Source organism: Poecilia formosa, unplaced genomic scaffold (genome assembly GCF_000485575.1).
Source record: "Poecilia formosa unplaced genomic scaffold, Poecilia_formosa-5.1.2 Scaffold173, whole genome shotgun sequence".
Lineage (NCBI taxonomy): Eukaryota > Metazoa > Chordata > Actinopteri > Cyprinodontiformes > Poeciliidae > Poecilia > Poecilia formosa.
In genome coordinates, this window is record NW_006800112.1 from 777,011 (window position 1) to 792,000 (window position 14,990).

Genomic DNA, 14,990 nt, shown 5'->3' on the forward strand with positions numbered 1-14,990 from the left:
AAGCAGCAACACGTGGTGTTGCATACAAATGTGTGCAGAGACTCTGCGGTTGTATTACAGGATCTCCTAGCAACTGAGTCTGGTATTTTAACGGGCGTCCGCGAGGGGACTGGCAATGTTCATAGCAGAGGTATATCTCTGTTTCTGTAAGCTTACATTCTCAGATGTGGGTTTCGTTGGGAGGCGCGGAGCAGAACAGCATCTAGGCTGAGAGGCAAAGCCTCACATTTAATGTGATGCAGAGTGAGCTTATCTCCAGGTAGTCCCCATTCCATCCCAGATGTCTTTGTCTCCCCGCTGATTGATGGAGGCTTAGCGTAAAGGAGCACAATGCATGCAAATGGCCTCTTTACTTCAACAGGTTCGGGTCTGCATTCGCGTCACGTGGCAACGAAGAGGCACAGGCGGCCAGCGATGCGGCCGTTGATTAAATTCCTGCCCGAGGCGTCTGTTTTCTGTTTCACAAGCCCATCCGTTCTCAATCCAAACTTATTTTAGGGCGTCTTTTTCTTAAACTGGGATTTCAGTTTTCTAACGTCACGTCGGCTCAGCATCGGCCTCCCTAACTTACTGATCACGGTTGCTTTTTCTCAATGTTTATGCTTCCGGAAGGGTTTCTGCATTTCAGTAACGTACTCTTAATTGTTTTGATGAAACAAGATGGCGTAGATCTGATTCAAAACAAAATAAACGCGACAGGCCACAACAAAACCAGGACCGCTTTGAGTTATTTACAGACTGTCTTTTGGGCCTTTGTCATGGAGTAAATCCTGAACTTCAGTCGAATTAAACTCTGCCTAAATACACACCAGAGGTTCTATGTTTCTCAGCTGACCAGGGAACGCCTTGGGATTCCCCCGGAGAAGCCGACTCTTACGGCTGCGGAAAGGGGAAGTGAACGGTCCTGGTCCGTTATGTTACCCGTGTGGATTAGGGTCTAACAATGTTAGAATGTTAGAAACCAAAAGTTTCCTTCAAACGTTCATCTTATTCATCAAAACCAATTACAAAAGCATTATTGAAACAACTGAACAAAGCCTGGTGTGTTAATCAGCTGTGAGTTTTCCCCACAACCAAAAACGACTCAGATTTATTCTGTCATCAAAATGAAATCAAACACAGTTCACTGTTTTATAACTCCCTGAAACTCCTATGTGAAGCATGAAGTGGTTTCTTTATGACTTCAATATAAAATATGAAATTTATGACAATTTTCTCAAGTTTTTCTCTTTCTTCTGCTCTGGCAGTTTGTTCCTGGTTTTCTCGTGGGGCATCACATCAAATCATTTTTTTTAAAGAATGTAAGTCTAGATATTTTTGATAGATTTATATGGTATGGTTTTAAGACTTTTTCAAATGTTTTTAACTGGATTTATGTTTTTTTTTTTAAAGGGACAAAGCAAAAAAAAACCCAAAAAAAAACTATGTTTAGGTTTTAACTTTCTAGCTGTTGATTCGATGTGACATTGGAACATTTTAATCATTTCTTGTCTGTATTTGTTCCATTCACTTTGTGACATTCTCCAGTATCAGGCTGGTGAAAAACCCTCTCTCCGTGTTGCTACCGTTACCTTGACCCCTCCACATGGTCAGGTGCAGATTTCAGTGCAGTTCGAAGGTGTCGGTTTTGTTTCTCAGTCGTTTGCCTTCGGTTCATGTCGACATTAAATTTGCTTCACTGCCATAACAGTGAGATGTTTTCCATCAGGTTAAAAAACATGACAAATTGGAGTTTTCGTGATGGTTTCTGAACATCTAAACTCATTTCCTTTCATTTGAACGTCAAAACTCGAACAAAATAAAACATAGTTTTAAACCGTATTTCTATTAATGCTCAAAATTGATCTCATCATTTGAACAATGTATTTTTTTTTTTTGAAATGGGAAAAAAAAAAAGACATGAAGGTCGAACCGCGAGTTCTGGCCTGTGTGTATCGAATGTCGTTCTTGTGAGGCCTTGTGAGGAAATGGCTCTCCAAAGTGAATGTACAAGCTCCGCTGATGGGAAATCACATACTGTCCCCTTTTGCAACCCCACTCATCGTTAGAAATCCATCAAAGCTTTTTTTGCGAGGCCATCAGATGTGCACTTTGTTTGTCCTTCAGTTTCAAACATGAGAATTAGAAATACTTTAATATGTTTTATCTTAGTGCTGCTTCAGTCATTGTGTGTCTCTAAAATACTATCTTAAGGTTTATGACATTTTGCATGTCTTATTCTGTGTCTTGTATAAAATCCCACATCATGTCCATCTTTCTGACTGACCAACCGACCCACCAACGAGTCAAGAAGAGAACCTGACACCCAGCTACACCCTGCAGCTCCTCCCAGAGTGCCTCGGGGCAACTGTAAGCCAGAAGGAATATTCAGAATATTCAGACTGCTTTCCCATCGGGACAAACGCCCAGAAAACATTCAAAGGCCACCACCAAATAACCTCGCCGGACTATTTTATTGATAAAGTTAGAAAGTGGAAAGTGACTCATTAGGTGTAAGTCGGGTACATCTGTAGACAAACTACAGTCTTCATCGCAGAGCTACAGTCAGTGAATCTTGAGACTGAATCTAAAAACGCACATAACTGCATAAATATCAAATAGATCTTAATATGCATTGATTCACACAGGGGAAACAGTTTCATCACTTCTCAGAAGTTAACATCCACAGTCTCCGTTATCTCCGCTCTTGAGGGAACAACCAATCACAGCCAAGGAACGTAAATGATGCCATGCAATAGGCTGATCTGCAGACATCAAGTAGCTCTGCACCTTTGTACGTTAACTTCTCAAGCTGCGTTTTCTTTCAAATGTTTTAGATGCGCATTAGAAACAAAAACCCACGAATAGCCAAATTTTCCACAAATAATTTGGAAGATGAATGCAAATAAGTGAGTGTCACCTGTACATGACTTGTTTGTATTAGTATGTGATATTAATGAGTAAGTTCAGCTTGTCAACTGAGGGATGCTTCCTGTAGTTTTCTGTCTCTTATCAAAATTGTTCCTTTTTGCAATTTATGTTTTCTAAAGTTCAAAAATTAAATTTTTTTAAGCTCTATGTGTGTGAAACCAAAGGCCACACACTTCTTCTTGAGCTTTTCTGTTTCTTCGCTAGTATACACTTTACATGTTATAAAAAAAATAATAATAACTGAGGTTGAAAGTATTTGTAGCTTGTGTTTGTGTTTTCACCGTGAAGGCAAACAAGACGCGGCTGAGCCCCACGTTGTGCTGCTTAGGATTTTATCTGGGAGGTTTTAGGGAGATCAAAAGATCAACTGCCTCCATGCTGAATCATGCCATCTGTGTCAGACTGAGGCGTTTGGTAACGACACTCACCTAAACCACCTTTTCTGTCTCTCACAACACTTCCACTGCCCTCCAATGAATAAATTGAGCTTGATGGATGTCTCCGTGACTCTGAGGTCATGATTGAACTCGAAGGAGTCTGCTTGAGCTTGTTGAATGTTTTGAATGCGGGGCGGATCCACTCTGGACTCCATTTGTCCATTTTAATGCCACATCACTGGACCTATATTAGTTCTCTTTCTGCTTTTCTTGTTGGGAGTTGTCTTTAGTGGCCAGACATTTTCTTGTTGCTCTGTAAATGTACTTTTTACCTTGTGCTTCAAGTCTCTTACACAAGCAGCAGCCCGTATTCCACTTTTAATGGATGATAGGGCTTGGTTTTACTGTCAGCTTGGATAGCTCATAGTTGAGAGTTTCATTGGCTTTCTAATTTCTGACTCTTCACCTCCCAGCAGTCAACTTTGTGCTAATCTCCGAGGCAGTGGTTTTACAGAGCAGATTGTTTTTCCTGGACTGAGCTGCCTTGGGCCCGAGCATCCACCCAAACCCGTAACAGGCTTTAGCTCTCACCTCGCCTGTCCGACATTCACCCATCTGCCTCATCCTTGCTCTCAGATTCCACCTGCTTTCCACGTTTTATACATTTAGTTCAACTCCACAAGGTTCAATTAACATCACTTTGGTGTGCAAAAAGGGCAAAAAACAACAGGATGGGGTTTTAAGGAAAGGTAATAAAATAGTGTTTTAATGTATACAAATACAAAGGAAAAGCAGCAAAGTAACAGCTTGCTAAAAAAAAAAAAGTACACAAACTATTGGACCTTTCTGTTTACAATACTGATTAGCTTTTTCTTAGAGCTGTGCATTATAATATCCTTTAAAATGACTCTGAATTCAACCTTAAATAAAGGCATTTCTGATGAATGTAGATTTCAATGTGTAAACTTTTCTGGCTTTAGGATATTCTGAGCCTTCAACTTAATTGGTTTAAGGAAACTTAACCAAATGTTTCATAAACACAGACTTCATCATTTACCGCTTTTATCACGACTCACAATTTATTGGATGACATGCCACGCTGCCCTCTGCCTTTTTCAACTCTATTATCATGCGACGAGACACCTTTACCTGCTCTTTAAAATGGGACACTTCAGTCCCTCTTCAATCTCTTTCTCCATCCGATGTCTCCGTCTCGCTCCATTCCTCTTTGGGGGCACTTATAATAGGCTGAGTGACAGTGGTGGACAATAAAGCAGCAGAATAGATAGGGGAAGAGTCACGACTGAGAGATCTAAAGCCCGGCTCGTCCCGTCAGCCGGAGACGTAAGACAAGGCAAGGGCTGCTCTGTCGGACTGAAAAATAAGGCAAACTCAGCTTTAAATGTGGATAAATTATAATATGCTGAGCAAAGGTGTAATTATCCTCCATATGTCTGTTCGTGTTGTTGAAACAGAGAACACTCAGGGCTTTTAAAGTCCCTGGTTGTACGTAGACGGCATTAGAGTCAAGAAATGGGACATAATAGCCGAGCGCACAGAGGGCAGTTCTCCTAATGACACATCAGGAGACAAAAGTTAAATGTCAAGAGGGATTAAAGTCAAACACCTGCAGGTGACAGCACTGCCACTCTGTTAGGCATTGTTCCGTTATTCAGATACGATTCAGAAACTTTTGATAAACATTTGACTCATGGAATGAAAGAGTACACATTTTTGGACAACTGAAAGCAGAATAGCTAGAAGTGTTTAACCTCCTTTTTCAATAAAAAGGCTGTTTTAATGCCAATCAAGTCCAACCATACTTCTTCCACTGACCAGTCATCATCAATGTGGTCATTTAATTAATAAAGACGGTTTTGGCAGTTTTCTGCTCTAGAGGATACAGTTAGACCTTCTGTGTTTATATTTGAGAATCTCCTCTGGATTCATTTTGGTTGCTGAAGGTTTGAACGTTCCCTTCTTAAAAAAACTTCTGAGAGCTTTTCCACACAATCATCAGCAGCTGCTTTGGTCTCCTTCCTCTGCTGGGTTGTTGAAAGTCTGTGAGAGATTTTCTGTGGTTTCTCCTCACCTGAAATCCTTCAGCTGTCTAGTGTAATTTACTATTTAGCGTAGCATGTGCTACATCCCATTCAGTCCACCTTTAACCATAAAGCACTTTGAAAGCAACGCAATTTGCCAAAGTGCTGTACACAAACAACCAGAAAAAAGCAATACAAGCAAAGCAAATTAATATTGCAGTCAAGATACAGTAAGCATTAATCATTCAGTTGATCCTCAAGATCTAAGTTTCAGCCTTTGCAAACTGGTTCCATATAAATAAGCTCTTGTTCAAAGTGGAGTACCGTGTTTACCAAAGCCTCTCAGCTCTCAGTTTATCTTTGCGCGAAGCGTTGCTTTTAGCACAGCTTTCACTGACATCAACATCCAGACAGAGCCTCACGGCGACAGGCCCCCTCTACCCACCTCTCTGAAAAACAAAAAAAACAAAAAAAAACTGAGTAGCACAGAACATGGAGAGGAAGCATCTCAGCTGTGACATAATCAAGTTCAGAGCGAGCCTCAGTGGCCTGAAACAGGGGGCTTCGTGTTGCGGCGAGAGGCAGAGCTCCCGTACCGTAGGTCAGGTCAGTGGCTGCTTGCTCTCTGGAGTTGCTTTGTGTGACTCACTGTTGCTCATATTTGATAAAGGCGAAGTGGAAAGTTTGAGACGTTGTGGTTTTGTTTAAAAGAGGGGAAGCTAACGGCACAAACACAGTTACACAACACCAACATTGCCGGTTTGCATCAGCTGTCCTGAATGCAGAGAAACCACCTGACATTACAGGAAAACTTTTTATACGTCGTCATTTAGGCTGTAGTTCATCAGAGAGCGAAGGGGACGTCACATACACAGCTTGATTGACAGCGCTGAGACTCTCCTCCTGGCTTCCTATTGGTTGTTTCTTACCAGGATCAGAAACTTCTATTTATCTGCCTCATGTTATACTTTTACAACATAGTCACAGTTTTAAGGAATATTCAAAAGACATTTTCAAAAACAGCTACCCACTGCAAATTTATAACCCAGGGCACCAAAATGGCTCCTGCCGGCTTTGTCTGTATGTATGCTCTTTGTTTTCTACCAGCGACAAAGAAAAAATGCCCCACAGCTAAACAAAGAATTGAATTGTGTTTCTGTGACAGAATCAGAGGAATGTCTAACTGAACTTAGTTTTTGTTTTCATCCCTGACCCCACGCATGCCGGATTTCCTGGTCAGCGGCGTCCTCGTGGGACTCATCCCTGTCTCCTCCATTAGCATGGTGTTAAAAGCACTCTGTCTCTGGTGCAACATCCTCGCTCGCTGCCCGTCCAGCAGCCTGTTAAAAATGCTTGTTGTCAGGACTATTAAACCCACAGAGGTGGTGGTGGTGGAGGCAGTAGAGCAAAATATAAACCGGCTAACTCTCTGACACGCCACCACCCCCACCCAGCCACTCTGCCAGACCCTTTGCCTCCCCTGAGAACTGCTGATGGAAGCAGAAGAGCGTTTCCCCAAAATGCGCTCGGCTTTCCTGCATTTCAACAAGGAGTAGCCATTTTCCAGAATTTCAGCACATGAAATTCAGAATGTCGCCCACTCTGAATTTTAAATAGCAACAGTTTCCTTTATGTGGGTCTTAAAAAATGGAAAACCATTCTAGGCTGCTAACGCTTAAGATTTTTTGTCAATGTCAACAAGTCCCACGAAGAGACTAAGGCGTTTTCTCTGCACTTTCTTACTTCCGTGGTATTCTGTTGGCAGCCTTTCGCTCCCGAACATTTAAATCATTTAGAGCTCCTCTGGCACGTAGTCCCGCTCCCCGGGTCCCGCTTGATCCCGTACAACCAAGAATGGAAGCGAAACATGTTTTGGCCGCTGCAGAAAGTTTCCGTCTTTCCGCAGCGGCCGCCCACCGCTCGATACTTAGCAACGCAGCCCTGGATCTTTCATGAAACTTTGATGCAGCTCGGATTGGCCTGCCCGATCGATACCTCATCAGCTCCTCGCCAGGTTGAGCTGAAGTTGGTGGGAACAAAATAATACAGCTATTTCAACATGCTTTGCTTTGTTGTTTCTGCTTTTAAATATTTATTCTCAGCCTGGCAGCAGCGTGCAGACATGCAGATGGAATAAACCCGCAGTGTTTTTTTTTATTTCTGGTTTCATCATGTCTGTTTGCAGGATATTTGAACTTCTACATGCATGTTAGTCGTTTTATCTGATTGGTTTGCGCAAATCCATGTGAAATACACATATATCTCTTTTTCTAGCTCTGATATTAATGTCCTGCTAAGTCATATTTCAAAAGCAAACTTTGAACGTGTAGCTCAGCAACTATCCCAGAAGGTTTTTCTTTTTTTTTTTTTTAATTAGTAGACTACGTTGAAGTTATTTGTTCTGGCAGCTGAATGTTCGGCTAATACTGAAATTTTCTACACGAAGGGAAGTTAGTGCAGATCCACATGAAGGATTTCAGCAGCAGACGAGAGTGTTGCACCGGCTGCCCGCTGCTGAACTAGCTGCAGGCTGTTGACGCAATCACGTTTTGATCTGTCCCATCATCCATTCTACACACAGACCTGCCCAGAGACCTTTCTTGCTGATCTAGTGCTCGCTGCGGTCAACCCAACTCTGCCCGGCCCCGGTGACCTGCGAGCAGACTGCAGCCGGCCCTCCTCGGTTACAACGGGTTGAGGTGATTGAGCTGTGAAGGAAAAGGGAAAAAAAAAAAAGAGAGACCCACTTAAACTTATCCGCACATTATTTATATATTTTTAAATATTGCATGAATTAAAGTGGAGTGAGATTTAATAAAACAAGAGTAGAAACAATGAATTTTGCTATTTGCTTGTCTCAAGGGAATTTCTAACACAGCTTTCATATGAAATTGTTTGATTAAATGTTTCTCTTGGAATCTAAAAGCAGTTAAACATGCATGTGTGGGAGTTCTCTGTTAGCCAACAGATAGTTTTATGAAGATGAGAGATGAATACAATATGCACTCAGTGATATTTAAAACTGCTTGTGGGGGAGGGGGGGTTCTCTGTTTCACTCTTTCTTTTGCTCTCTCGTTCTTTCTTTCCTTCTTCCTTTCTCTCTTTCTTCCTGGACGTCTGAAATAATAAACAGTTCTAAATGCCAATCAGTTTGATTCCAACCACTTCATCCATGATTCCCTACGTCTAAATCAACAAAGCAACAACTTCCTCATTGGAGGAAAACTTGCAGTCAGAATTAAATTTAATTAAAAATCTGTGAGCTGACATGCTGTGGACAGGAGACGACCTCTCAATCTGACATATTTGGAGAAGTTTTCAGATAACTGGGTGGGCAAGTAATACCAAGCACAAATGTGGGATGCTGATAGACTCCTACCGAGGAGACATCGTCAAAACGTGCTTGCAGAAGACTTTAGCGTATGGGTGTTCACACAAATCTGTGTACTCGATGTCATTGCATCAAACACACACACACAAAAAAAATTGTGCGAAAAAAAAGTTTCATTGAAATAAAATTGTGCCATTTTTAAAAATATTTGTTCCCTGAAATGTCTACATTTTACAACAAAATCATCCAAACTTTGAGTTTGAATTTTGGTTGTGCATGTTAGAACCGATTCTTCCTAAATTTAATTAGCTAGATGCAACTAATTGGTTGGAGGAATGAATGTCCATCTGGCCGAAAGAGCAAAGCCAAACTCATTCAAGAAAGATGTGTGTCTGGAACGAGGTCTTAATGTTCTGACAGCTCTTACTGTAAAAAAAAAAAATTATATATATACAGATATATATAATTTTTATCATTTTACTTCAGCTTGTTTCATTAAATGCAACAAAATGTCAAAGGTTTCTACAAACAAAAAAAAAACAGTTTCTTTATCCACAGAAGCAAAAACAACAACAACAACCACGCAACCTGGTTTCAAAAAGACAGAGAAGGAACGCAGGATAGAAAATCCTCAACATAGATCACAGTAAAATTGGCTCAGAATAGCACATCTATCTCAGAGGGCAGTTTTACAAGTCTCTCTGCCGTTATGTGTGCATGCGAGTGCGTGCGTGTGTGTGTGGATGTGTGTGTGCCTCTTGGCCTGGTAAAGGTTACAGTGACAGGTGTAATATTTCCAAATAGGAGATGTCTTGTGAAGTATCTCCAGAAAGTGGGGTCTTGGCCTTTAACGATAGGTTAACCAGATCCCTGACAACATCATCAACTCACACACACAAAAAAAGCTGGACCTCGTCACAAACAGTCACATTCACTGACATTTTGGTCCCAACTACTGCTATTAATACGTCCCTAATCCTCACCTCTCGCCCTCCTCCCACAGCTCCCCAGGACACACAGATTAAACGATCAACCTGAAAAGAATATTATTTCATCTGTGTTGGGCTTCCTGGGTGAGTTCTGTGTTGGATGGAGCAGGAGCCAAAGATGGACCCTGTAAAGGAGGACGAAGATATTAATATTGAAAAACTGATATGTCCTGAAACCCAGTTCTGATGCTGTGGTGGGAAAACATCTTCTGCTGTATATTCCAAACAGTTTTTTTGGTATACTTTTGGGAGGACTTCCAAAGGAGTAACCCTTAAGACGCTAGCGTGTAACAAGTGGGATTAAAAATGCCAAATATTAGTTTCCACATCAATATATAGAAATGTGTTGTAAACTGTGTAAAGTTTAATTAGCTAAATTCAACTAATTGGTTAGAGGAATGTCCATCTGGCCAAAAGAGCAGGTAAGGAAAATCCTTACCTGATTTAAAAAGGAGGACATCATTCCAATATCTGATCTACCCAGGGTCAAAACTATGCTTTCACTCAAATATATACATTTGTCTCCCATAATATTTGGTTAAATATAAAGCTAGTGACATTTAACTAATGTCAGTAGCTTTATATTTAATTATTTTATAGCCATTATGAAGCTTCTGATACTGGTTGAATATTTTTTGGCAAACTGGAAAATGTTTATTCAAATTAGCTGGGTTCCTGACATAGACACAACTGTAAAACATAACCCAGAGAGCAGAAACCCAGTCTGTGCTTTGAGAAGTCATTTCCAGAAGCTTAGTCTCATTTTATCTGGCCCAGAAAAGCAGCTTGGATGTGTGTCTGGGTCCAGTCTTCGTCTCCTTGCTTCAGTGTACTGAAGCAAGCCATGTACCAGGCTCCATGACTGTTACTGTGTTCACTCCCCACACGGACCAGATGCTCCCTCCTGTCTGTTTTCCTATTATCATGTTGAAGGACGACGTTTTGCTTCATGCCGTCCAGATCATTAGATACAGACGTGGTTACAGTGTTCGCTTTAATAACTGCACGTTTTTTTGTGTGGCGCCCAGAGGCCAAACACCCACATGGCTCGTAGTTCAGTCCATATGCTTTGATGCGCGTTACGTGTTGTCATGTCAGGTTTTTTTATTGAGTGTGCAGTTTGAGTGGAGGGAAATTAATTTACTTGAGGATTGCACTGGAAATCAATACAAAGAACCTTATTGTGGGTTGTAATTATCAAAAGGTTTCTGTTTTATATAAGCCTGGCCCTGACTTGTGTGAAGACTAGGCTGTTATTTATCAGTCAAAAATAATCATGCAAAAGATAGACTTTTCTTTTCCTGATCATATATTATATATTTCTATTTTGTATTGCCTTTTGTGTTTCATGTTAATACTGTTGCACAGACCTCAAACCACCACACCTTACTTCTAATTAGAGGAAAATTGGTGATATAAAGTTATTAAATTCAATGCAATGTAAGTAATAACTTGCAACGTCTCACGTACTTTGAAGAAATCCTTTACTTTAGGTTCTGAAGGATTTCAATGCAAGGAGCTGCCATGTTGGGAATCTTTGTATATTCAGGATATAAGATAAAATATTTTAGATGACCTGTAACAAGTGCACTGTGGCTCCAGCAGCAGATGGAAACATAACGAACACAACGTTTCACAACCTGTGTTGCTCCAAGCAAATTTAGTCACTTTTTTTTTAAACGTTTGCTTTTTTTTTTTTTTTTTTTTTTTCTTTACCATTGTCCCTTGGAAACAGGTCTTTCTCTTCTTTGTTTGCATGTTACTAAATGCGTTGGTAACACTAGTTGGGCCGTTTCAATACAACATCTTACACCTTTCAACCTGAACAATGCAGATGACATAAAACCACAGCTATTAGGATGAAAGCAGATGTCAGGAGTTGAGCGTGGTCCGGTAACAGCCCCACAGAGATTCCTTGATTGGGACTTGGAGTTGATATTTTGTCTGGAATCCTAAATAAAATTTAATTTGTGGTCTTAAGCTTTGGACTTTTTCTGAACTTGGTAGAGGTGCTGCTTTATTTTACACTCCAATTGCTTTTATAAAGGCGTCTATAAAGACTTATGCACTTGAAAACCGCCGCTGCTGTCCTTAAGCTAGGCTTTATGTTGTATTTGACTTGTTTTATGTCGGGGTACTATAAAGGTAAATATAATCTTTTGATTTGTACCATTGTAACAGTCTGTTTTAATAGCCTGGTCCTTTAAAAAAGAAAATCATGGAAACAGCAGCAGACCATTTTTATCTGCTTTCAAATGTGTCATTGTTTAAGTGTTTTTGCCACATTATTGGAATGCATACAAATCAATTAAATGTGCTGATTAAATTCAGTCTTTGCAGCTCTATTTGAGGTTTCATTAAATCAGAAACACTACTCATATTAATAAGGTGTAAATAAAGACTCCTCTGATCCACTTGTGCAACACCACTGACCTCCTCAGTCTGACCCAGTGGCCATGTGTATTTGAAAAGGAAGTTTCTCTATCAGACTTTATAAGTCTTTAATCGCCTGTTAGTGATCAGTTTTTATATACATTTCATTCCTGCGTTCTGCGTTCATGTCTGCCGTTTACAGAAGGTGACGAGCTGGTGCCAGCAGTTCCCCTCTGGACTCGGAATAAAACGCGGACCTTATCGGCTCGACTCGGCGCGGCTCTTCGTTATCATCGGTCGGAAGCCGGTTGGACGCTGCTGGGATTATCACACAGCTACGCCGAACCAGACGAGCTCGCAGCGCTTTGATAAGAGTTCTCAGTACTTGGCCGGGTCTCTGTGGAAAACTTTTATTGGTTGACATTTGGCAGAGCAACCCATCATTGGAAAACAGCAGAGGCTGAGCAAATAGGAGTGGAGCAAAGCAACGTGTCTTTGGTGTGATAGAGCAGCTCCGAGGCCAAATAGGAGGATCTGAGACCCAGAAAGTTTACATGAAGCCGGAGTAATTGATCTAAACTTTTCCCCATCTCTCTCTCTCTCTCTCTCTCTCTCTCTGTTTGTGTCTGCAGGCTGTGGAAACAAATTTGGCCTCCAAGGACAGTCACTGGGTGTTTGTAAATGAGGTAAGACGCCACGATGTTAAATCTGTGAGACAAAATTTCCCTCCGAGTCACGATGAAGAAGGCAGCCTTAGTGTTTCATTATGTTGTAAAGGAGGAATGTCAAAAGTCTGGTCAAAGGACTTATTTGTTGCCCAGGAACTGATTTTGTGATGACTGCAATTCAGTTTAAATTGTCACTGGCAAATTAAAATCTTGCGACAACGGAAAACGTAGAGCACAACACGGCGTATCATCTTGTAATAACCACGCTGCTTTCTGTCTCTTTAATTTCACTGAATGGACAGCGTATCCATTCAGTGACTTTGGCTCAAAACCCTACACTGGTGGACCCATGATTACTTTATACTCTACAACTTCTAGTAGGAATAAAACTTCTCCAGCACAGTCAGCAGGGTGTGATGGGTGTTGGTGGGACTTTGTGTTCTTCAACTTTCCTGTGTTTTCCTGCTTCAGCACATATCAAATAAATGAAGGAGTCACAATCAGGCCACTTGAGATGCTGATCACACAACGAACGACTGATTATAAGCCGTTGTGTTCAAGTGTTTTGAAGCAGGAACTCATCAAAAAAAATAAAAATAAAAATAAAAAATGTAGGACTGGAGTGTGCCACTCCTGCCTTAGATGAAGCTCATTATTTGGTATTATTGATGCAGGATCATCTTTAATGTTTACACCTTTCCCAAACTTCGCTTTTCAAGCATGAACACGTTAAGCCTAAGTTCAGTGTGAAAGCCATGGATGAAATAAAAAGCTATTTTCTTTTTATTCCCAGCTTATTTTTTAAATCAAATGAATTATCTTTCTAAATATCCTGCGAGTCTATATCACACGCACACCCTGAAGGTATCTCTCTGGTCAGATAAATGTTTGTTTTCTCTACGTTTTTTTTATTTTTTGTGTTTTACCACATTTTAATTTCCTTACAGCTCCTGCTTATTTTACTGCTAACTAGTTTTAGTAACCATAGCAGTGTGTCAAAACCCCTTTCTGATGCGTCTGGACTCTACGTTCTTGTGAAGTCGACTGTGCAGAGCGGTATCTTTGTTCCAGCGACAGCCCATTTACCTCCAGCCAGGTTTTACAAACTATAAGCCCTGAATCTGTCCCTTTGCTCTGAAGCAGGCAAACCTCTGTGTGTCCCTTAATTATAGAACAGCTACTTTCTCCTCCTCTCAGTCGCCACAACCTGCCTCAGCTTGCTCTCCTGATTTGCTGTCACCTACACATGGTGTCTGGACTTACCTCCTCTGTGTGTCCTCTGCTCTGACAGAGCTACCAAACACAACGTGTCTCTGTTTTCTTTGTCAGACGTGTTGTCTTTAATACAAGCTAATGGATGTTAAAAAAATAAATGAAAATAAAAAATAGGGTTGATGTTAAAATGCTGATGAATGTTAATGGGAACGGTTCTTAATTCTTTCTTATTGACATTACAACCTAAAAGCTTCACCTCTTTTTTTTTTTTCAACCATAAAATCCCACAAGCCTTTATGTTTATTTTTTGTAACAGATTCATGTGGGCAAAGTATTTTGTTTTTGTATTGAGGATGTTCTTCACCAATATTCTAAGGATAATTAGGATGAGAAAAAAATAATCAAACAAAAATCATTAAATATCCAAAATCTGGTACTTGACTGAATAAAATAAGAGTCAAAAGTAAGTGACATCCTTATAAAAACAACTAACTAAAGACGAAATTTCTTGTTGGAAAAATCAACATGAAACTACTGAAATCAGTACTGACAATAGGTAATGCATGTAAAACCAGTGCAAAGTACTCTCGATGACAATGTGTACCATTTACTGTATGTACACTTCACCTCTTAATTGCGCAGATATGAACCGTATCTACAAACATAATGTGTTATGTTAAAACGGTGTGCGTCTGTGTCTGGTGCATTTCAGTTAAAACATCTTTAGTCTTTATTCAGTGAACTGACTCAGGGAGAATAGAGTGGCTAGAAATTGTACTCAAGTAAAAGTAGTGATGAATATTTGAAAATGTTAGTCGAGTGGAAATAAGTGCTGCGGAGTGAAACTACTGGACAAATAATTGCTCAAAAAAAGTAAAAAGTTACTCGAGTGTTTTCACAGCTAAATCTGTCATAGTGTGGTTTTCAGCAACCTTTTTATCACCTTATTTGAGGTACGTTAATAGAGCACTTTAGCTTTTTAATAACATTTTAGATCTTAAAAACTGAATATTATAGGTTTAGAATAGAAATATTTGTTTTCCCACTGTGTGGCAACAGGAGCATGTATGTTAAATATATATATA

General features: G+C 40.3%; 1 protein-coding gene across 2 annotated transcripts in view; it reads left to right on the forward strand.

Moving 5' to 3' along the window:
* The window catches only part of grid1b (glutamate receptor, ionotropic, delta 1b), a 473,055-nt gene that overhangs the window by 390,164 nt on the left and 67,901 nt on the right, over positions 1–14,990 (forward strand). For both annotated transcript variants that reach the window (XM_016678067.1, XM_007565215.2), the window contains exon 5: positions 12,655–12,708. In XM_016678067.1, the coding sequence (XP_016533553.1) occupies positions 12,655–12,708 (54 nt within the window). The remainder of the gene's footprint in view (positions 1–12,654; positions 12,709–14,990) is intronic.